The sequence below is a fragment of the Tachyglossus aculeatus genome, chromosome 11 (assembly GCF_015852505.1).
Source record: "Tachyglossus aculeatus isolate mTacAcu1 chromosome 11, mTacAcu1.pri, whole genome shotgun sequence".
In the NCBI taxonomy this organism is placed as follows: Eukaryota; Metazoa; Chordata; class Mammalia; order Monotremata; family Tachyglossidae; genus Tachyglossus; species Tachyglossus aculeatus.
Window position 1 is genome coordinate 4646923 of NC_052076.1, and position 24592 is coordinate 4671514.

The following is a 24592-nucleotide window of genomic DNA, read 5'->3' on the forward strand; positions in this document are numbered from 1 at the left end:
CTATTTATTTTATTTTGTTAATATGTTTGGTTTTGTTCTCTGTCTCCCCTTTCTAGACTGTGAGCCCACTGTTGGGTAGGGACCGTCTCTAGATGTTGCCAACTTGTACTTCCCAAGCACTTAGTCCAGTGCTCTGCACACAGTAAGCGCTCAATAAATACCATTATGATCATTATTACTCTATTTATTTATTATTTATTTACTTATCTTATACATATCTATCCTATTTATTTTATTTTTGTCAGTATGTTTGGTTTTGTTCTCTCTCTCCCCCTTCTAGACTGTGAGCCCGCTGTTGGGTAGGGACCGTCTCTATGTGTTGCCGACTTGTACTTCCCAAGCGCTTAGTCCAGTGCTCTGCACACAGTAAGCGCTCAATAAATACGACTGATTGATTGATAATTACAATTATTATTAACAAGGCGCAGCAAGATTGAATGGTATTTATTGAGCGTTTACTGCGTGCAGAGCACTGTACTAATCGCTTAGTACACAGTATAATAGAGTTGGTGACACATTCCCTGCCCACAACGAACTTAGTCTAGAAGCTGGGATGAGCTTGGTTTATCCGCCCTGCCTCCTCCCGGGAATTCCCTCTCCTTTCTTGGCCGGCAGACCATGGCTCTCTTCAAAACGCTTCCGAGATCACATCTCCAGGAAGCCTTCCTTGATTAACCTCTCAATTCCCCATCCCATTCCCCAATCTCTCAATTCCCCATCCATCATCATCATCATCAATCGTATTTATTGAGCGCTTACTGTGTGCAGAGCACTGTACTAAGCGCTTGGGAAGTACAAATTGGCAACATATAGAGACAGTCCCTACCCAACAGTGAGAAGCAGCGTGGCTCAGTGGAAAGAGCCCGGGCTCGGGAGTCGCAGGTCGCGGGTTCAAATCCCGGCGCCGCCAATTGTCAGCTGGGTGATTTTGCGAAGTCACATAACTTCTCTGTGCCTCAGCGACCTCATCTGTAAAATGGGGATTAATCAATCATCAATCAATCGTATTTATTGAGCACTTACTTTGTGCAGAACACTGTACTAAGCGCTTGGGAAGTACAAGTTGGCAACATATAGAGACAGTCATCATCATCATCAATCGCATTTATTGAGCGCTTACTGTGTGCAGAGCACTGTACTAAGCGCTTGGGAAGTCCAAGTCGGCAACATATAGAGACAGTCCCTACCCAACAGCGGGCTCACAGTCTAAAAGGGGGAGACAGAGAACAAAACCAAACATACTAACAAAATAAAATAAATAGAATAGATATGATTAAGACTGTGAGCCCCCCGAGGGACAACCTGATCGCCTTAGAATGGTGCTTTGCACATAGTAAGCGCTTAATAAATGTCATCATTATTATTTCCCCACCCGCGCTACCCGAGTATTTTAGGTTTCTACCACCCCTAAAGCCCGCGTACATATTGGAAAACTCTTTCGCCTCTCCTGTTAATTTTAGTGCCTGCCTTTTCCCCCCACCCCATCCCTCTTCCTCCCCACTAGATTGTAAATTCCTCGAGGGCAGGGATCCTGTCTATAATATTATATATAATATTATATATATAATATTATATATATATATATATATATATAATATTCTCCCAAGAGTATTCTCTCAGTTCTCTCCTCTGTAAAATGGGGATTAAACCTGTGAGCCCAATGTGGAACAGGGACTGCGTCCAACCACACAGTGATAAATAATTGCGGCAGTCATTAAGCACTTACTTTGCGCCAGGAACCGTACTAAGCGCTGGGGTGGATACAAGCAGATCAGGTTGGACACAGTCCCTGTCCCATTTGGGTGTCTCAGTCTTAATCCCCATTTTACAGAGGAGGCAACTGAGGGCCAGAGAAGTGACGTGACTTGCCCAAGGTGACACGTGAGTGCTCTGCACATAGTCAGCGCTTAACAAACGCCATCATCATTATTATACGTGGTGAAGCCTGTGAGCCCACTGTTGGGTAGGGACCGTCTCTAGATGTTGCCAACTTGTACTTCCCAAGCACTTAGTACAGTGCTCTACGCACAGTAAGCGCTCAATAAATACGATTGATTGATTGATTGGAGCCGACGTCCTTCCGACGCCCTCCCACCCCTTCCCCGACAGTGCTCACGTACAGCGTGGCTCAGTGGAAAGAGCACGGGCTTTGGAGTCAGAGGTCATGGGTTCGAATCCTGACTCCGCCACGTCTTCTCCCCCTTTTAGACTGTGAGCCATATGTTGGCAACATATGTGAGCTATGTACAGTGCTCTGCACAGTACCAAGCGCTTAGTACAGTGCTCTGCACACAGTAAGCGCTCAATAAATACGATTGATGATGATGATGATGATGTCTGCTGTGTGATCTTGGGCAAGTCACTTAACTTCTCTGGGCCTCAGTTACCTCATCTGTAAAATGGAGATTAAGACTGTGAGCCCCACGTGGGACAACCTGATCAGCCTGTATCCGCCCCGGCGCTTAGAACAGAGATTTGCACATAGTAAGCGCTTAACAAATGCCAATCATTATTATTATTATTATAGCCTTACACTCGGTTGCTTCCCCTCAACCTATTTATTTTCAAGTCTGTCTCCCCCATTAGATTGAAGGTCGGGGATCGGGTCTACTTTACTCCACTCTCCCGAGGGCTCAGACAGTGCTCCGCACCCAGCAAGCGCTCAATAAGTCCAACCGATTGATGAACAGCGCCCGAAAGCACCTCTCTGGAGGAAGCTACGGGAGAATGGCGATTCCGGCCGCAGCACCCGGAGAAATGCGGAGATCTCAACTGGCTCGGCCCAAGAATCAAGCAGACTAGCGGTTACTGGTTTTCCACTGTTTATTTGGGAAAAGTGCTTCTTACAAAAGGGCAGCGTTTCCTGACTTCCCGTCGGGGAGGAGGGGAAACGGTGCCGCGAGGGAGCGGGGATCGTCGACCGGAGCCAAGGGCCCGGCTCCCTCGGGCATCGCTCGCGCTTCCCTCTGGTTTTTAGGGACTTGGACCCGCAGGGTGACGATTTTCTAGATGGAGCGCCCGAGGAGAGGTGCTTCCCGGGAGTTTCCGGCCGGCTCGCGGCCGGAGTGGGGTCCAAACTATCTCAGGGGGCAGCCGGGAGGTTGAGCGTTCGCTCAACCCCAGCCACCCACGGCCCAGTCGAGAGAAGGGACGGAACCGGCCGGATTAAGGGCAGGAAGCTGGAAGCGGACCGCGCCGGACTCTCCCTCACCCCGCTCTGATATTTCTGAGCGATCCGGGCCGGCCTACGGATTCCCTGCCCGCTCCCACTAGATCCATCTGCCCTACCGAGGCCCGGATTCCTCACACCTCGGCAGAGATGACCGGCTCTCCATCTCCCTCTCGCTCACACTCCCGCGGGCCCCCGTAGGCCGAGCCTCCCGGCCCACGCGGCCCAACTCCGCCTTCATCTGTCCGCGCACCTAGAGAGTTCCCCTTTCCCGTCCAAACGGCTTCCTTCCGTGCCCGAACGCGGTAAAAACCCGCGCCCGTTCGCCCCCGGTTCCGCTTCCACAGTAGCGATAGCATAGATGTGCAAGTAAACGAGAGACCCCAAACCGCAGGTGAACACGTGGACGTGACAGGGTGGGGAGGCCGAGGCCCCGCCGGAATCTCCAAAACCGATCCCAACTCCGCTCCGGCCGCCAATCCCGCTCCCCCCGCCCCGCTCTCATCGTCTTTCCATCTGGGCTCGTCGAGCCGAGCGCGGAGGAACTGTAAACACTAACCCGGCATCGGGGTGACTCTCGGGGGACGACGACCGTGCCGCCGCCCCAACCTGGCCGTCTTGACGGTTGGATTCGTTTTTACAAAAGACCAAGTTGAAGATTTATTGGGGGGGGGGGGCTTCTTTTTCCCTTTTTTTTTTTTCTCCTTTTCTTTTTCTTGAAACAGAGGACGCAACACGCACCCAAACACAGCCACGCACGCAGGCACACAGGTTCTCCGGGGGAGAGAGGGAGCGGGGGCGGGCGAGGGCCCACCCGAACGGCCGGCTATAGTTCCAGGTCGTAGTAGTCGTCGTCCAGCTCGCTGTGAAACAAGTCCCACTCGTCCTCCGAGTCGTCGGTCAGCTCGTCGTCCCCGCCGGCCGCCAGCAGCATGAGCAGCATCTCGCCCAGCTCGAAGGTCACCACCTCGTCCTCGTCGGGGTCCGGCGGCCCGCCGCTCTCCCGCTCCTCGATCAGTTCCCAGAAGCGGTTCCTCCGCTGGGCCTGCGTGCGGGGGGCCGGGGGGGTGACCGGACGCCCCTCGCCCCCCGCGCCCTCCCGCCCCCCCGCCCCGGCTGGGGACGTACCCTGTATCTGCCGGCCGGCCCCACTTTCTGCCTGTGCGGCTCCTCGAGGCGGCCGTCGGGGTAGGCGTGCTTGTAAAAACAGTTCCCGCCGAACGGGCAGCTCCCGCGCCCTTCGTCGAAGTACCGGCACGGCTTGTTGCTGCCGGGGAGACCGAGGCCCGCGGGGACTCAGTCTCCCGCCCCTCCAGACCGGGAGTCCGGGACGGAGGAAGCGGGGACGGGTGGGATGGCGCGGCCCGCTCCCCCCGGGACCCCCCGTCTCCCCGCCGCGCGGTACCTCATGGCCTCCTTGTACTTCTGAATGAGCTTCTGCTTCTCCTCCTTCTCCTCCACCCAGTACTCGCTCGGAATGACGAAGTTGGAAGTGATCCGGCACTCCGGACAGGACCTGGGGAACGGCGACGGCTGAGCGGGGGCGGACCACACTCCCCCGCAATCCGTGACTCGTGCGACACGCGGTGGTCCGCACACCAACCCCCGTGGAAGAGTTCCCGCGCTCCAGCCCGGGCCTTCCTTTTTCCCGTGTGGAAGTGCTTAGTAGGTGTCAAACGTTTATTAAGCGCCGGGGCAGAAGCAGGCGAATTAGGTTGGATCCCATCCCTGTCGCGCCCGGGGCTCACGGTCGCAGCAGGGCGGAGAACAGGGGAACCGAGGCGAGGCTAAGTGGGGAAGCAGCGCGGCTCGGTGGAAAGAGCCCGGGCGTTGGAGTCAGAGGTCGCGGGTTCAAATCCCGGCTCCGCCAACTGTCAGCTGGGTGACTTTGGGCCAGTCACTTCACTTCTCTGGGCCTCAGTTCCCTCATCTGTCAAACGGGGAGGAAGACTGTGAGCCCCCCGTGGGATGACCTGATCACCTTGTAACCCCCCTCGGCGCTTAAAACAGTCTTTTAGACTGTGAGCCCACTGTTGGGTAGGGACCGTCTCTATATCATCATCATCAACCGTATTTATTGAGCGCTTACTATGTGCAGAGCACTGTACTAAGCGCTTGGGAAGTACAAACTGGCAACATATAGAGACAGTCCCTACCCAAGCGCTTAGTACAGTGCTCTGCACACGGTAAGCGCTCAATAAATACGACTGCATGAATGAACGCTTTGCACGTAGTAAGCGCTTAATAAACGCCATCCTTCTTATTATGATGATTTGGCAGAGCCGGAATTAGAACCCAGGTCCTCCAACTCCCAGGTCCAAGCTCTGTCCATTATTCATTCATTCGTTCAATCGTATTTATTGAGCGCTTACTGTGTGCAGAGCACTGGACTAAGCGCTTGGGAAGTACGAGTTGGCAACATGAAGGCCGCGCGGCTTCTCCGGTCTCTCAGGGAAGCAGCGTGGCTTAGTGGAAAGACCACGGGGCCGGGAGTCGGAGGACCTGGGTTCTAATTCCGGCTCTGGCAAATCATAATAATAATAAGGATGGCATTTATTAAGCGCTTACTATGTGCAAAGCATTCATTCACTCAGTGGCTCTTTCCACTGAGCCCCGCTGCTTCTCTGAAGGTTGCCTGCTTTGTGAGGCTTTGCTCCTCTGGACCTCAGTTTCCCCACCTGTAAAACGGGGATCCAATACCCGTTCTCTCTCCTCCACAGACCACGAGCCCAACGTGGGACGGGGGCTGTGCCCAACCTGATAATCTTGCATCTCCAGCATTTAACAGAGTGTCAGGCTCCTAGTCGGCGCTTAGAGACCACAGTTACTATTTCGGCACAAGCCGGCAACCTTCAGAGAAGCAGCGTGGCTCAGTGGAAAAGAGCCCGGGCTTGGGAACCAGAGGTCACGGGTTCAAATCCCGGCCCCGCCACTTGTCAGCTGGGTGAGTTTGGGCAAGTCGCTTCACTTCTCTGGGCCTCAGCTACCTCACCTGCCAAATGGGGATGAAGACTGGGAGCCCTACCCAGCAGCGGGGAAAATGGGGATTACGACTGAGCCCCGTGAGGGGCAGGGACTATGTCCAACCCAATCATCTCACATCTAGCCCAGCACCTAGACCATTCATTCATTCAATCGTATTTATTGAGCGCTTACTGTGTGCAGAGCACTGTACTAAGCGCTTGGGAAGTCCAAGTTGGCAACATATAGAGACGGTCCCTACCCAACAGCAGGCTCACAGTCTAGAATTATTACTTAATTTCTCTGTGCCTCAGTTACCTCATTTGTAAAATGGGGATTATGACTGAGCCCCATGAGGGGCAGGGACTATGTCCAACCCAATCATCTCACATCTAGCCCAGCACCTAGACCACTCATTCATTCAATCGTATTTATTGAGCGCTTACTGTGTGCAGAGCACTGTACTGAGCGCTTGGGAAGTACAAGCTGGCAACATATAGAGACGGTCCCTACCCAACAGTGGGCTCACAGTCTAGAAGGGAATGTTGGTATTTGTTAAGCGCTTAGTCTGTGCCAAGCACTGTTCTAAGTGCTGGGGAGGATACAAGGTGATCAGGTTGTCCCAGAGTCTTCATGCCCATTTTACAGATGAGGGAACTGAGGCCCAGAGAAGTTCAGTGGTTTGCCCAAGGTCACATAGCTGACAAGGGGCTGAGCGGGGATCCGAACCCATGACCTCGGACTCCCACTGAGCCACCCTGCACTGCTTTGACACACGTGAGCGCTTAACGAATACCACCATTACTATTACTAGACAGTAGGCTCGTTACGGGCAGAGAGAACGTGTCCGCTAATTCCGCTGCACTGTGCTCTCCCAAGTGCTTAGTACAGTGCTCTGCACGTGGTAAACACTCGATATCACAGCCTGATTGATTGAAAGTGAGATGACCAGGCCAGCACTGGGTAAGCTTCGCGCCCCCCAAACGCAAGTCAATCAATCAATCCATCAATCAATCGTATTTATTGAGCGCTTACTGTGTGCAGAGCACTGTACTAAGCGCTTGGGAAGTACAAGTTGGCAACATAAGTCCGAATCTCCCGGGCCGGAAAGTTCCCGGAGGACCAGCTTTGGGCCTTGAGGGTCCCCCCCGCCGGGGTTCGGCCCAGCGGCCGAGGGAGGCGAGACGCAGTGTGGCCTAATGGGTAGAGCCCAGATCTGGAGGCAGAAGGACCTGGGTTCTGATCCCGGTCCCCCACCTCGCCTGCTTCATAATAATAATAATAATGATAGCATTTATTAAGCGCTTACTGTGTGCAAAGCACTGTTCTAAGCGCTGGGGAGGTTACAAGGTGATCAGGTTGTCCCACGGGGGGGCTCCCAGTCTTCATCCCCATTTTCCGGATGAGGGAACCGAGGCCCAGAGAAGTGTAGTGCCTTGCCCAAAGTCCCCCAGCTGACAAGTGGCGGGGTCGGGGATTGAACCCATGACCTCTGGGCTTGCAAAGCCCCGTTCTAAGCGCCGGGGAGGTTACAAGGTGATGAGGTTGTCCCACGGGGGGCTCCCGGTCGAGCTCACCTCCTCCAGGAGGCCTTCCCAGACTGAGCCCCTTCCTTCCTCTCCCCCTCGTCCCCCTCTCCATCCCCCCCGTCTTACCTCCTTCCCTTCCCCACAGCACCTGGATATATGTCTGTACATATTTATTACTCTATTTCACTTGTCCATATCTATTCTATTTATTTTATTTTGTTACTATGTTTTGTTTTGTTGTCTGTCTCCCCCTTCTAGACTGTGAGTCCACTGTTGGGTAGGGACCATCTCTATGTGTTGCCGACTTGTACTTCCCAAGCGCTTTGTACAGTGCTCTGCACACAGTAAGCGCTCGATAAATACGACTGATGACGATGACGATCCCCATTTTCCGGATGAGGGAGCCGAGGCCCAGAGGAGTGAAGTGACTTGCCCCAAGTCACCCAGCTGGCGAGTGGCGGAGTCGGGAAGCGGAGCCGCGGCCTCCTGGCTCTTTCCACTGAGCCGCGTGACCCCACTTCTCTGGGCCTCAGTTTCCCCATCTCCGGTATGGGGATTGAGAGCCCCGTGGGCCCTATACGGGACAGGAAGCAGCTCGCATCCAGCCCGGCGCCGAGGGCGACGAGTGCCGCGGCCCCTCACTTGATGATCTTGCTCTCGAACTGCTTGGCGCTCCTCCACTTGCGGATGCACTTGAGGCAGTAGGCGTGGCCGCAGTCGGACAGGATGCCGAAGCGGCGCTCGCCGGGGTTGGCCTTCTCGTAGACCACCTCCATGCAGATGCCGCACACCATGTCCTTGCTGCGCTGGACGGCGAACGACAGCTCCATGTCCTTCTCGTGAGCCTCGATGCAAGACTGGCGAGGGGGGAGGAGGGGAGAGGGCGGAGAGAGGCGGGCCCGGGCCCCGAGGAGGGTCAGCCGCTCTCCCGGCCCCTCGGGGAGTCCGAAGGGTCCGGAAGAGCGGGAAGCTGGGAGCGGGATCCGGTGGCCAGTCCCTCCCCGGACCTCGAGGTCCACGTCCCGGCTCCGCCACTTACCGCCGTGTGACCGGGGGCAAGTCCCTTCACTTCTCGGGGCCTCAGTTCCCTCGTCTGCAAAACGGGGATTCAATACCCGTCCTCCCTTCCCCCTTAGGAGTGGGAGCCGAGGGCGGCGCCTGACCTGCCGACCCTATTTCGGCCCAGCGTCGAGAAGAGGGGCTGGCACGATACCCGTCCTCTAAGAGTGGGAGCCGAGCGGGGGCCGGGGGCGGTGCCCGACCTGCCGACCCTATTTCGGCCCAGCGTCGAGAAGAGGGGCTGGCCACCGACTGCACCGTGCTCACGGGCACCTCCTCCCCGGGGCGGGGACGGAGCCAGGATAACGGACACGGGAAAAACGGGGCACTTCGGGTGGATTTTGGCTCCGGGACCTTCCACGGCTGGGCGATCCCCGGGGATGGCCCCGCCGCCGGCTCACCTTGATGTGCTGCGATCGCTGGGCGGTGTCCACCGGGTGCAGGACCTGCAGCCCGCACATGTCGCAGGGGTCTCCGTGGAGGTAGACGCAGTTCTCCCCGTAGCGGCACTCGCCCACCGCGGCGTACGGGCACAGTTGCTTCTTCATGTCGGCCGACGGCGGCGGCGGCGGCTTGGTCTCCGGCTCCTCCTCGGTCGCGGCGCCGGGGCAGGGTGGGGTCCCTGAGAGGCGGCAACGGGGCGGGCGTGGATTCCCCGCAGGACCCCCCAGCCCCGGTCCGTGCCGGAGACGCCACGTCCCCCCATCCCCGGCTCGACACCTACCGCGGCCGCAGTACGGCCGGCCGGGCACGAACTCCACGGCGTTCACCCAGTCCTCGGCGGGGGCCGGGCTGGCCCGCCCGGGGTCAGCGGGGGGCTCCGGGGGCTGGGCTTTGGCCGCAGCTGGGTCTTCCTGCCCGGCGGGCTTGGTGTGTTCATATCTGGGGGGGCGGAAAGCGGACCGTCAGAGGGGGGAAAGCAGCCCGACGGTGGGCGCATCCGGACGGGACGGGGGGGGGCTCCGGAAGAAGCCCGGGCCCTCCCTGCCGGACAGACAGGCCGTCACCCCGACTGACGGCCGGCCGCCTCGGAGGTGGCAACCCCAGACCCAACGTGGGCACTCCGGGAATCCTGCGGCGCCTTCCGGCCTGCCATTCATTCATTCATTCAGAATGAATTCATTCATTCATAATAATAATAATGACGATGGCATTTGTTAAGCGCTTACTATGTGCAAAGCACTGTTCTAAGCGCTGGGGGGATGCAATGCGATCAGGTTGTCCCACGTGGGGCTCACAGTCCTAATCCCCATTTTTACAGATGAGGTAGCTGAGGCTCAGAGAAGTTAAGTGACTTGCCCAAGGTCACACAGCAGACTTGTGGCGGAGCCGGGACTCGAACCCATGACCTCTGACTCCGAAGCCCGGGCTCTTTCCACTGAGCCACGCTGCTTCTCTGTGACTCTGGGCAAGTCACTTAACTTCTCTGGGCCTCAGTGACCTCATCTGTAAAATGGGGATTAAGACTGTGAGCCCCACGTGGGACAACCTGATCACCTTGTAACCTCCCCAGCGCTTAGAACAGTGCTTTGCACATAGTAAGCACTTAATAAATGCCATTATTATTATTCTTATTCATTCATTCATTCAATCGTATTTATTGAGCACTTACTGTGTGCAGAGCACTGTACGAAGCGCTTGGGAAATACAAGTTGGCAACATAGAGAGACGGTCCCAACCCAATGCCAATCGGCCAACGGCCAAAGCGGAGCGGGAAAAATCACCGTGGGACACACTCCCTCCACCCTGCCGCGCCTCATAGAGAAGCAGCGTGGCTCAGTGGAAAGAGCCCGGGCTTTGGAGTCAGAGGTCATGGGTTCGAATCCCGACTCCGCCACATGCCTGCTGTGTGATCTTGGGCAAGTCGCTTCACTTCTCTGGGCCTCAGTGACCTCATCTGTAAAATGGGGATTAAGACTGTGAGCCCCACGTGGGACAACCTGATCACCCTGCATCCTCCCCAGCGCTTAGAAGAGTGCTTTGCACATAGTAAGCGCTTAATAAATGCCAATTTACTTACTTACTCACTGATATCATCATTCTGCAGGGCTTGGCCCCCAGAAATATACCATAAAAGCTCCTCGCTAGACTGGAAGCTTGTAGCGGATGGGGAACGTGTCTACAGTGTACTCTCCCAAGCACTTAATACAGTGCTTTGCACCCAGTAAGTGTTCAATACGATTGAAAAGCAAAAGGATTTCTGCACCGCCCCTTTTCGGTGGAAAGAGCCCGGGCTTTGGAGTCAGAGGTCACGGGTTCAAATCCCGGCTCCGCCACGTGTCAGCTGTGTGACTTCACTTCCCTGGGCCTCAGTTACCTCATCTGTAAGATGGGGATTAAGACTGCGAGCCCCACATGGGACAACCCGATCACCCTGTAACCTTCCCAGCGCTTAGAACGGTGCTTTGCACATAGTAAGCGCTTAACAAATGCCAACATTATTATTATTATTATTTATTGTTCCCTTTATTCAACCCCTCTCCCAGCCCCACAGCACTTAGGTACATTTATTTAAATTGTCAGTCTCCCCCTGTAGACTGTAAGCTCCTTTCGGGCGGGCAATGTGTCTGTTGTTACAGTGTATGCTCCCAAGCGCTTAGTACAGTGCTCTGCATAGAGTAAGTGTTCAATAAATATGACTGGCTAAGGAATTTTTACCCTAAGCAATCGATGGTATTTATTGAACCTAGCGGACTAGTGGATAGAACCCAGGAGTCAGAAGGACCTGGGTTCTAATCCCAGCGCCAACATTCGTGTGCCGTGGGAGCCTTGGAAAGTCATTTCACTTCTCTGGGCCTCAGTTACCCCATCCGGAAAGTGGGGATTAAGACTGTGAGCCCCATGTGGGGCAGGGGCTATGTCCAATCTGACGACTACCCCAGCCCCTTCTTTGAAGACCAACGGTGAAGACAGATGGCTCCTGGAGGCGGTGGAGGGCAGAAACCTAAATTGCGGGCCTCAGTTTCCACATCTATAACAAGTTTCCTTGTACGTATTTACTATTCTATTTATTTTATTTTAATACGTTTTGTTTTCTGTCTCCCCCTTCTAGACTGTGAGCCCGCTGTTGGGTAGGGACCGTTTCTAGATGTTGCCACCTTGGACTTCCCAAGCGCTTAGTACAGTGCTCTGCACATAGTAAGCCCTCAATAAATATGACTGAATAAATGAATAGAACCCAGGAGTCAGAAGGACCTGGGTTCTAATCCCAGCGCCAACATCTGTGTGCTGTGGGAACCTTGGAAAGCCATCTCACTTCTCTGGGCCTCAGTTACCCCATCCGGAAAGTGGGGGTTAAGACTGTGAGCCCCATGTGGGGCAGGGGCTATGTCCAATCTGACGACTACCCCAGCCCCTTCTTCGAAGACCAATGGTGAAGACAGATGGCTCCTGGAGGCAGTGGAGGGCAGAAACCTAAATTGCGGGCCTCAGTTTCCACATCTATAACAAGTTTCCTTGTACGTATTTACTATTCTATTTATTTTATTTTGTTAATATGTTTTGTTTTGTTGTCTGTCTCCCCCTTCTAGACTGTGAGCCCGCTGTTGGGTAGGGACCGTCTCTATATGTTGCCACCTTGGACTTCCCAAGCGCTTAGTACAGTGCTCTGCACACAGTAAGCGCTCAATAAATACGACTGAATGAATGAACCCAGGAGTCAGAAGGACCTGGGTTCTAATCCCAGCGCCAACATTTGTGTGCCGTGGGAGCCTTGGAAAGTCATTTCACTTCTCTGGGCCTCAGTTACCCCATCTGGAAAGTGGGGATTAAGACGGTGAGCCCCATGTGGGGCTCTGCACACAGTAAGCGCTCAATAAATTCCCATCCCCACCCCCCCCGCCTTACCTCCTTCCCCTCCCCACAGCCCCTGTATATATGTATATATGTTTGTACGGATTTATTACTCTATTTTATTTGTACATATTTATTTTGTTAATACGTTTTGTTTTGTTCTCTGTCTCCCCCTTCTAGACTGTGAGCCCACTGTTGGTTAGGGACCATCTCTAGATGTTGCCAACTTGGACTTCCCAAGCGCTTAGTCCAGTGCTCTGCACACAGTAAGCGCTCAATAAATACGATTGAATGAATGAATGAATACGATTGAATGCATGAATGTTGCCAACTTGTACTTCCCAAGCGCTTAGTACAGTGCTCTGCACACAGTAAGCGCTCAATACGACTGAATGAATGAATCTATAAATGGGATTGATGGATCCTGCCTCTCCCTGCTTCACAGGAATGTTTGTGAGGACAAAATCTGGGAGCCACAGAAGTGCCTCCACTCAGCTCCGCTGTTCAGGACCCTCGATTTTTTGGTTTGTAGATGACCAGGTTCACCTCTCCTCCCTTCCCAAGGAGGGAACTGGTCCCTTCTAGACCGTGAGCCCGTTGTTGGGTAGGGACCGTCGCTATATGTTGCCAACTTGTACTTCCCAAGCGCTGAGTACCGTGCTCTGCACATTGAATGAATGAACTGGCTTGGGAGATGGCTATTGACTAAAATGAGGCTATGGGATTACCTATTTCCGCAATTTCTTTCCAAATTGACCAACTGCCACGGATAACGGAGGGTTGAACTGACAGGCTGGAAAGCCAGGCCCAGTTTGGACCTTCAAAAGACGGTGTGAGGGATGGGATTGGCTCAAAAACGAGGCTATGGGATTATCTGACTATTTCAGCAATCTCTTTCCAAATAGACCAATTGCCACGGATAACGGAGGGTTGAACTGACAGGCTGGAAAGCCAGGCCCAGTCTGGGCCTTCAAAAGACAGTGTGAGGGATGGGATTGGCTCAAAAACGAGGCTATGGGATTATCCGACTATTTCAGCAATCTCTTTCCCAATAGACCAATTGCCACGGATAACGGAGGGTTGAACTGACAGGCTGGAAAGCCAGGCCCAGTTTTGGACCTTCAAAAGATGGTGTGAGGGATGGGCTTGGCTCAGAAATGGGGGAAAGGGGTCCTTTCCTGAAGGGAACCGGGGGACGGGGAGCGAGCTGGGGGAAAACCAGCGGAGATTACAGTCCCTGCTCAGGGACGGGGAGAAGCAGTGGGGTTAATTCAGAGTAGAAACCAGTCCCTGGGCGGGGAGCGGGACACAACTCTCCCCTCCAAGCCCTGCCCGCCCCCTCCCCGCCAACAAACACACCCATATTCCCCTCTGGGGCGGGCCCAGGGGGATGGCGACACTTTTAGGAGACGCTTAAGGGGCTGGAAAAACCCACCAAGCCCGGGGCAGCGGAAAACCACCACGCTTCCAAATAATAATGATGGCATTTATGAAGCGCTTACTATCGTTCTAAGCGCTGGGGAGGTTACAAGGTGATCAGGTGTCCCAGGTGGGGCTCAGAGTCTTCATCCCCATCTTACAGATGAGGGAACTGAGAGGCCCAGAGAAGTGAAGCGGCTTGCCCAAAGTCACCCAGTTGACAACTGGCAGAGCCGGGGATTTGAACCCATGACTTTTTTCATTCATTCATTCACTCAATCATATTTATTGAGCGCTTACTGTGTCCAGAGCACTGGACTAAGCACTTGGGAAGGACAAGTTGGCAACATATAGAGACGGTCCCTACCCAACAATGGGCTCACAGTCTAGAAGGGGGAGACAGAGAACAAAACACATTAACAAAATAAAATAGAATAAATATGTACAAATAGAGTAATAATCATAATAATAATAATAATAGACTTCTGACTCCAAAGCCCATGCTCTTTCCACTGAGCCACACTGCTCATGAAGAGGGATTTCCGGACGCTTCAGGCTGCAAAGATGCCACCTCTGTCAAATTGTCCTCTCCGGAGTGTTTAGTACAGTGTTCTGCATAGTATTATTATCATCATCATCAAGTGCCGTCGAGTCGTTTCCGATTCACAGCGACTCTGAGGGACAGATTTTCTCCAGGACGTCCTGTCTTCTGCCGGAATCCGCAACCTTCCTGCCGGTTCTTCCGTTATCGTCGTTACGGCCTCTCTCCTTCTAGAGGCTGGTCACGTTTTCCCGGGGCCATCCCTAGCCTTTCCTAGAATTCCTAGTACGTGCACAGTGGGCGCTCTGTAAGTAGCACTGATTGACAGGACGACGCTGAAGTCTACGCGGTCATGGGGAGCCCGCGCGGACAGGGTGAACTTGGAATTGTCGTTTCTCGGATGATAATAATAATGATGGTATTTGTTAAGCGCTTACTATGTGCAAAGCACCGTTCTAAGCGCTGGGGAGGTTACAAGGTGATCAGGTTGTCCCACGGGGGGCTCACAGTTTTAATCCCCATTTTACAGATGAGGGAACTGAGGCCCAGAGAAGTGAAGTGACTTGCCCAAAGTCACCCAGCTGACAAGTGGCGGAGCCGGGATTTGAACCCGTGACCTCTGACTCCAAAGCCCAGGCTCTTTCCCACTGAGCCACGCTGCTTCCGATCCCGGGTCGGGGTGAGGTTAACACCCTGTTCCAGTCCGAACTCCAACGCAGCCCTCCCTCTTCGCTCCTCCAACGCCAACCTACTCACTGTACCTTGACCTCGGCTATCTCGCCCACATGAGAGAAGCAGCATGGCTCAGTGGCAAGAGCCCCGGCTTTGGAGTCAGAGGTCATGGGTTCGAATCCCAGCTCCGCCACATGTCTGCTGTGTGACCTTGGGCAAGTCACTTCAATCAATCAATCAATTTTTTCAAATTTTTTCAAGTATTTACTGAGCGCTTACTGTGTGCAGAGCACTGGACTAAGCGCTTGGGAAGTACAAGTTGGCAACATATAGAGACGGTCCCTACCCACCAGCGGGCTCACAGTCTAAAAGGGGGAGATGGAGAACAAAACCAAACATACTAACAAAATAAATAGAATAGATATGTACAAGTAAAATAAATAAATAAATAGAGTAATAAATATGTACAAACATATATACAGGTGCTGTGGGGAAGGGAAGGAGGTAAGATGGGGGGGATGGGCCTCAGTTCCCTCATCTGGAAAATGGGGATTAAGACTGTGAGCCCCACGTGGGACAATCTGATCACCTTGTACCCTCCCCAGTGCTTAGAACAGTGCTCTGCACATAGTAAGCGGTTAACAAATGCTATTATTATTATTATTATTATTATTATTATTATTATTATCCTACCTCTGGCCTGAAATGCCCTCCCTCTTCATATCCGACTGACCATCACTCGCCTCCCCTTCAAAATCTTACCGAAGGCCCACCTCCTCCGAGAGGCCTTCCCTGCCTAAGCCCTCAGTTCCTCTTCTCCCACTCCCTTCTGCATCTCGCCCTTGGATTTGCTCCCTTTATTCACCCTTCCATCGGCACTTACAATAATAATGATATTTGTTAAGTGCTTATTATGTGCCACGCACCGTACTAGGCGCTGGGGTAGATACAGGAAGCAGCGTGGCTCAGGGGAAAGAGCCCGGGCTTTGGAGTCAGAGGTCACGGGTTCAAATCCCGGCTCCTCCGACTGTCAGCTGTGTGACTTTGGGCAAGTCACAATCAATCAATCAATCGTATTTATTGAGCGCTTACTGTGTGCAGAGCACTGTACTAAGCGCTTGGGAAGTCCAAGTTGGCAACATCTAGAGACGGTCCCTACCCAACAGTGGGCTCACAGTCTAGAAGGGGGAGACAGACAACAAAACATATTAACAAAATAAAATAAATAGAATAGATATGTACAAGTAAATCAATCAATCAATCGTATTTATTGAGCGCTTACTGTGTGCACAGCACTGTACTAAGTGCTTGGGAAGTACAAGTTGGCTACTTATAGAGACAGTCCCTACCCAACAGTGGGCTCACAGTCTAGAAGGGGGAGACAGACAACAAAACAAAACATATTAACAAAATAAAATAAATAGAATAGATATGTACAAGTAAAATTCTCCGTGCCTCAGTTACCTCATCTGGAAAACGGGGATTCAAACTGTGAGCCCGCCGTGGGACAACCTGATCACCTTGTAACCTCCCCAGCACTTAGAACGGTGCTCTGCACACAGTAAGCGCTCAATAAATACGACTGAATGAATGAACAGTGCTTTGCACATAGTAAGTGCTTAACAAATACCATCATTATTATTATTATTACTAAGGTAATCAGGTTGGACGCAGTCCCCGTCCCAAATGGGGCTCAGTATACATGAACTTAAGTCCATACCCATAATTTACTTATTTAGATATTCATGTCTATCTCCCCGTGAACAAGTCACTTAAACTTCTCTCGGCCTCACCTCCCTCATCTGCAAAATGGGGTTTCAAAACCCATTTTCCCAATTTGTACTTCCCAAGCGCTTAGTACAGTGCTCTGCACATAGTAAGCGCTCAATAAATACGACTGATGATGATGATGATTTTCCCCTTACTTAGAATGCGAACTCCGTGTGGGATCTATGATCATTTATCAACCCCAGCGCTTAGTCCAGTGCTTGGCACACAGTAGGCGCTTAACAAATACCACTATTAGTATTATTATCATCAGAATTTCTGAGAAGCAGTACGGCACAGTGGCTAGAGCACGGGCCTGCAAGTCAAAAGGTCACGGGTTCAAATCCCCACTTGTCCGCTGTGTGACTCGGGGCAAGTCGCTTCCCTTCTCTGTGCCTCAGTTGCCTCGTCTGGAAAGCGGGGGCCGACACCGTGTCTGCCCTGACTAGCTCGTGTCCACCAGGAAAGCGGCATGGCTCAGTGGAAAGAGCCCCGGCTTGGGAGTCGGAGGTCACGGGTTCTAATCCCGGCTCGGCCACTTGTCAGCCGGGTGACTTTGGGCCAGTCGCTTCACTTCTCTGGGCCTCAGTGACCTCATCTGGGGAATGGGGATGAAGCCTGTGAGCCCCATGTGGGACAACCTGATTACCCTGTATCCCTCCAGCGCTTACAACAGTGCTTGGCACATAGCAGGCACTTAACAAACGCCATCATCATCATCATCACCCTAGCGCTTGGCAGAGTGCCTGGCACATCATCATCATCATCAATCGTATTTATTGAGCACTTACTATGTGCAGAGCACTGTACTAAGCGCTTGGGAAGTGCAAATTGGGAACATATAGAGACAGTCCCTACCCAACAGTGGGCTCACAGTCTAAAAGGGGGAGACGGAGAACAAAACCAAACATACTAACAAAATAAAATAAATAAGTGCTTAATAAATACCGTAATTATTAGATCTCAGCGCTGCTCCACCCCCGCCCCGCGTCCCCTTACCTGCAGCGGTCTCCGTAGGCACAGCCGCCTCGCTGGTAGTAGCGGCACACCACCGACGACTGCCCAGCACATAGGTCGTGGGAGTAGCGGCACCCGTTCCCTTCTTTGCACACCCCGTGCAGGAAATATCTGCAAGACACAAGACCCCAGAAATGGGCCTCCCGGACCCCCCACTCCTCCGCCCCTCCGTGCCCACATCCCCCCAACTCCGGTCCCCCTGGAGAAAGCCCTCCTGCCACCCGGCCGGAGAGGGGGACGCGGCGGCACCTGGGGCCGGACTGCCCGCTCGCCCACTCAGGAACTTCCCGAAGAGACCGATAATCCGGAGAGGCCTGGGTTCTGATCCCGGCTCCGCCACGGGGCTGCTGTAATAATAAATAATAATGGCATTGATTAAGCGCTTACTATGCGCAGAGCACTGTCCTAAACGCTGGGCAGGTTAAAAGGTGATCAGGTTGTCCCACAGGGCGGGGGCTCACAGTCTACATCCCCATTTTACAGATGAGGGAAGTGAGGCCCAGAGAAGTGGACTTGCCCCAAGTCATTCATTCATTGTCGTATTTATTGAGCGCTTACTGTGTGCAGAGCACTGTACTAAGCGCTTGGGAAGTACAAGTCAGCAGCACATAGAGACAGTCACACAGCTGACAATGGGCAGAGCTGGGATTTGAACCCATGACCTCTGACTCCCAAGCCCCGGCTCTTTCCACCGAGCCACGGTGACCTTGGGCAAGCGGTTTCACTTCTCTGGGCCTCAGTTCCCTCATTTGTGAAACGGAGACTAAGACTGTGCAGCGTCATCATCATCATCATCATCAATCGTATTTATTGAGCGCTTACTGTGTGCAGAGCACTGTACTAAGCGCTTGGGAAGTACAAATTGGCAACATCTAGAGACAGCCCCTACCCAACAGTGGGCTCACAGTCTAAAAGGGGGAGACAGAGAACAAAACCAAACATACTAACAAAATAAAATAAATAGAATAGATACGTACAAATAAAATAAATAAATAAATAAATAGCGCAAAAAATATGTACAAAAATATGGAACGCTTCACGAATTTGAGTGTAATCATAACCGCGGCACTGGTTAAACGTTTACTATGTGCTAAGCACCATATTAAGCGTTGGGGGAGATGGCAGATCATCAACTTGGACACGGTCCCTGTCCGTCGTGGGGCTTCCAATTGAAGGGGAAGGGTGAACGGGTTCTCATTCATTTTACAAGATGAGGAAACTGAGGCCCAGAGATGTGAGGCAATTTGCCCAGGGTCACGGAGCGGGGCCGGAATTAGAAGCCAGACCCTTCTGACTCCAGGCCCACGCTCCATCTAATAATAATATAATAATGATGATGGGATTTATTAAGCGCTATGTGCAAAGCACTGTTCTAAGCGCTGGGGAGGTTACAAGGTGATCAGGTTGTCCCACGGGAGCGGGCTCACAGTCTTAATCCCCATTTTACAGACGAGGTAACTGAGGCCCAGAGAAGTGAAGTGACTTGCCCAAAGTCTCACAGCTGACAAGTGGCAGAGCTGGGATTTGAACCCATGACCTCTGACTCCAAAGCCTGGGCTCTTTCCACTGAGCCACGCAGCTTCTATTAGGCCCCGCTGCGTCACTACCCGCTCCCCCTCCTATGTAATAATAATGATGACTGTAATAATTATTGTAATATTCGTTAGGCACTTACTAAGTGTCAAGCACTGTTCTAAGCGCTGGAGACAGTAGTTGTTAATTAGGTCGGACACCGTCCCTGTCCGGCATGGCGTTCACAGTCTACGTAGAAGGGGGAACAGGTATTTAATCCCCATTTTACAGTTGAGGGAACCGAGGCACAAGGACTCGCCCAAGGTCACACAGCAGACAAGAGGCAGAAGCAGGATTAGAACCCAGGTCCTCCGACTCCCGGGCCAGGCTCTTTCCACTAAGCAACGCTGCTCTCCCTCCTTAGACTACGAGGCTCCTGACCCAATCCAACCTGTTCATCTCGCCATCTACCATCTATTTTATTTGTACATATTTATTCCATTTATTTTGTTAATATGTTTTGTTCTCTTTCTCCCCCTTCTAATAATAATAATAATAATAATGTTGGCATTTGCTAAGCGCTTACTACGTGCAAAGCACTGTTCTAAGCGCTTGGGGGGGGTTACAAGGTAATCAGGTTGTCCCACGGGGGGGCTCACAGTCTTAACCCCCATTTTCCAGATGAGGGAACTGAGGCCCAGAGAAGTGAAGCGACTCGCCCAAAGTCACACAGCTGACAATTGGCGGAGCCGGGATTTGAACCCTTGACCTCTGACTCCAAAGCCCGGGCTCTTTCCACTGAGCCACGCTGCTTCTAGACTGTGAGCCCGCTGTTGGGTAGGGACCATCTCTATGTTGCCAACTTGTAATAATAATAATAATAATGGCATTTATTAAGCACTTACTATGTGCAAAGCACTGTTCTAAGCGCTGGGGAGGTCACAAAGCGATCAGGTTGTCCCACGGGGGGCTCACAGTCTTCATCCCCATTTTCCAGATGAGGGAACTGAGGCACGGAGAAGCAAAGTGACTTGCCCGAAGTCACACAGCTGACTAGTGGAGGAGCCGAGATTGGAACCCATGACCTCTGACTCCAAAGCCGGGGCTCTTTCCACTGAGCCACGCTGCTTCTCTGGTGATCGTTATTCACCTTTACTTGTACTTCCCAAGGGCTCGGTACAGTGCTCTGCACACAGTGAGCGCTCAATAAATACGAATGGATGAATGAATGAATCTACCCCGGCGTTTAGTAGACTGCCTGCACATCACCAGGGCTCTGAAAGATGTTGATTTAGTCCAGCAGATCCAGAAGAATTGAGATTTGAGAAGACCGGGCCCCCTCTTCCCAATCCCCAGGGCCAACCGAGCAGGCAGGGATGGAGGTCGGATTTTCCCGGGTCGGACGGGCCCGTTCCCGAGAACCGAGGACGCTCGTCGTCCATTTCCACCCGCCTCCGCTCTGCTGCCCTCAATCAATCAATCAATCGTATTTATTGAGCGCTTACTGTGTGCAGAGCACTGTACTAAGCGCTTGGGAAGTACAAGCTGGCAACATATAGAGACAGTCCCTACCCAAGAGTGGGCTCACAGTCTAGAAGGGGGACACAGAGAACAAAACCAAACATACTAACAAAATCAAATAAATAGAATAGATATTTACAAGTAAAATAGAGTAATAAATATGTACAAACATATATACATATTTACAGGAAGAGAGCGCTTACTATGTGCAGAGCACTGGACTCAACGCTTGGGAAGTACAAATTGTTGGAAAGGCTTTTGAATTTAATATAATTTTTCTTATGGTTAAGTAAGCACTGGGAAGTACTGGGAAGTAAGCACTTGGGAAGTACAAATCGTTGGAAAGGCTTCTGAATTTAATATAATTTTTCTTATGGTTAAGTAAGCACTGGGAAGTACTGGGAAGTAAGCGCTTGGGAAGTACAAATTGTTGGAAAGGCTTTTGATTTAATATCATTTTTCTTATGGTTAAGTAAGCACTGGGAAGTACAAATCGTTGGAAAGGCTTTTGAATTTAATATAATTTTTCTTATGGTTAAGTAAGCACTTGGGAAGTACTGGGAAGTAAGCACTCGGGAAGTAAGCACTTGGGAAGTACAAATCGTTGGAAAGGCTTTTGAATTTAATATAATTTTTCTTATGGTTAAGTAAGCACTGGGAAGTACTGGGAAGTAAGCGCTCGGGAAGTACAAACTGTTGGAAAGGCTTTTGATTTAATATAATTTTTCTTATGGTTAAGTAAGCACTGGGAAGTACTGGGAAGTAAGCACTTGGGAAGTACAAATCGTTGGAAAGGCTTTTGAATTTAATGTAATTTTTCTTATGGTTAAGTAAGCACTTGGGAAGTACTGGGAAGTAAGCGCTCGGGAAGTACAAATCGTTGGAAAGGCTTTTGAATTTAATATAATTTTTCTTACGGTTAAGTAAGCACTGGGATGTACTGGGAAGTAAGCGCTTAGGAAGTACAAATCGTTGGACAGGCTTTTGAATTTAATATAATTTCCTTCCCCAGGTCCCCGCCGGCAAGCCCCCCGCCCCCGAAAAGCCGTTACTGTTGCCTTTGCCGGCGAGCCCTGCAAGCAAGAATCAATCAATCGTATTTATTGAGCGCTTACTGCGTGCAGAGCACTGGACTAAGCGCTTGGGAAGTCCAAGTTGGCAACATCTAGAGACGGTCCCTACCCAACAGTGGGCTCACAGTCTAGAAGTGGGAGACAGACGACAAAACATATTAACAAAATAAAATAAATAGAATAGATATGTACAAGCAAAATAGAGTAATAAATCCGAACAAACATCTATACATATATACAGGTGCTATGGGGAAGGAGGTAAGGTGGGGGGGATGGAGAGAGGGAGGAGGAGGCTCAGCCTGGGAAGGCCTCCTGGAGGAGGTGAGCTCTCAGAAGGGCCTTGAAGGGAAGGGAGAATCAATCAATCGTATTTATTGAGCGCTGTGTGCAGAGCACTGGACTAAGCGCTTGGGAAGTCCAAGTTGGCAACATCTAGAGATGGTCCCTACCCAACAGCGGGCTCCCAGTCTAGAAGGGGGAGACAGACAACAAAACCAAACATACTAACAAAATAAAATAAATAGAATAGATAAGTACAAGTAAAATAAATCAATAGAGTAATAAATCCGTACAAACATATATACATATATACAGGTGCTGTGGGGAGGGGAAGGAGGTAAGGTGGTGGGGATGGAGAGAGCGGGGAGAGGAAGGAGGGGGCTCAGTCTGGGAAGGCCTCCTGGAGGAGGTGAGCTCTCAGAAGGGCCTTGAAGGGAAGAAAACCTTCCTTTTCAGACATACGGTGCCCGGCACATAGTACGCGCTTAACGAGTGCTCTGCACACAGTAAGCGCTCAATAAATACGATTGAATGAATGAATCCCCCCTGCCCTACCTCCTTCCCCTCCCCACAGCACCTGTATATATGTTTGTACGTACTTATTACTCTATTTACTTATTTTATTTGTACATATTTATTCTATTTATTTTAGTTTGTTAATATGTTTTGTTTTGCTCTCCGTCTCCCCCTTCTAGACTGTGAGCCCGCTGCTGGGTAGGGACCGTATCTAGATGTTGCCAACTTGTACTTCTCTAGCTCTTCGTACAGTGCTCTGCACACAGTAAGCGCTCAATAAATACGACTGAATGAATGATTATCCTGGCTCCACCTCTGGTCTGTCACCAGTGCTTCCCTGGGCCTCAGTTTCTCCATCTGCAAAATCACGGGGTCACCCTCCCCCCTGTTCGATTGTTTGGGGCCGGGTGGCGGGGAGGACACGTGTCTGACCTATAAACGTTTTGTACCTCCCCCGGGGCTCAGTACAGTGCTTGTCACACAGTAAGTGCTTCACGAATCGCACAGTGGGTACTAGAAGTCACCCTTTCAAATACAAGCATTCACGAAGCTTAGGCATTGGGAACTCCACAGGCGGTTCGAAGGCGACGTTGGAAAAAAAAGGGCCCCGATTCCCTAAAAAAGCCAAATTACCGCAGAGTTCTGGGAACGGTTGCTTCTTCGCACCTCTCCTGCCCTACTTCAAGGGGTGACTCTCACAGTCATTCATTCATTCATTCAACAAGACACACTGACAAAATAAAATAAATAGAATAGATATGTACAAGTAAAATAAATAGAGTAATAAATCCGTACAAACATCTATACATATATACAGGTGCTGTAGGGAAGGAGGTAAGATGGGGGGATCGGGGGGGTGGGGGGGAGAGGAAGGAAGGGGCTCAGTCTGGGAAGGCCTCCTGGAGGAGGTGAGCTCTCAGAAGGGCCTGGAAGGGAGAATCAATCAATCAATCGTATTTATTGAGCGCTTACTATGTGCAGAGCACTGTACTATGCGCTTCGGAAATACAAGTTGGCAACATCTAGAGACGGTCCCTACCCAACAGTGGGCTCACAGTCTAGAAGGGGGAGACATACAACAAAACAAGACATATTAGCAAAATAAAATAAATAGAATAGATATGTACAAGTAAAATAGAGTAATAAATCCGTACAAACATCTATACATATATACAGGTGCTGTGGGGAGGGGAAGGAGGTAAGATGCGGGGGATGGAGAGAGGGAGGAGGGGGAGAGGAAGGAGGGGGCTCAGCCTGGGAAGGCCTCCTGGAGGAGGTGAGCTCTCAGAAGGGCCTTGAAGGGAAGGGAGAATCAATCAATCGTATTTATTGAGTGCTTACTATGTGCAGAGCACTGTACTACGCACTTGGGAAATACAAGTTGGCAACATCTAGAGACGGTCCCTAACCAACAGCGGGCTCACAGTCTAGAAGGGGGAGACAGAGAACAAAACAAGACATATTAACAAAATAAAATAAATAGAATAGATATGTACAAGTAAAATAGAGTAATACGTACAAACAAAACAAAACATATGAACAAACTAAAATAAATAGAATAAATATGTACAAATAAAATAAATAAATAAATAGGGTAATAAGTACGTACAAACATATATACATATATGGGGAGGGGAAGGACGTAGGGTGGGGGGGATTCATTCATTCAATCGTATTTACCTTAAAATAAAATAGAATAAATATGTACAAGTAAAATACAGTAATAAGTAAAATAAATAGAGAATAAGTAAAATAGAGTAATATT

The 24592-nt window shown here is 51.3% G+C and overlaps 1 protein-coding gene across 1 annotated transcript in view; it reads right to left on the minus strand.

Moving 5' to 3' along the window:
• Positions 1-3811: 3811 nt before the first annotated feature.
• Positions 3812-24592, minus strand: part of MKRN1 (makorin ring finger protein 1) — a 38415-nt gene continuing 17634 nt past the window's right edge. The window contains exons 2-8 of the mRNA XM_038753557.1: positions 17909-18037; positions 9443-9600; positions 9120-9340; positions 8302-8516; positions 4575-4685; positions 4298-4436; positions 3812-4214 (exon numbers count right to left, since the gene is read on the minus strand). Coding sequence (XP_038609485.1) covers positions 3996-4214; positions 4298-4436; positions 4575-4685; positions 8302-8516; positions 9120-9340; positions 9443-9600; positions 17909-18037 — 1192 coding nt within the window. The 3' untranslated portion in view covers positions 3812-3995. The remainder of the gene's footprint in view (positions 4215-4297; positions 4437-4574; positions 4686-8301; positions 8517-9119; positions 9341-9442; positions 9601-17908; positions 18038-24592) is intronic.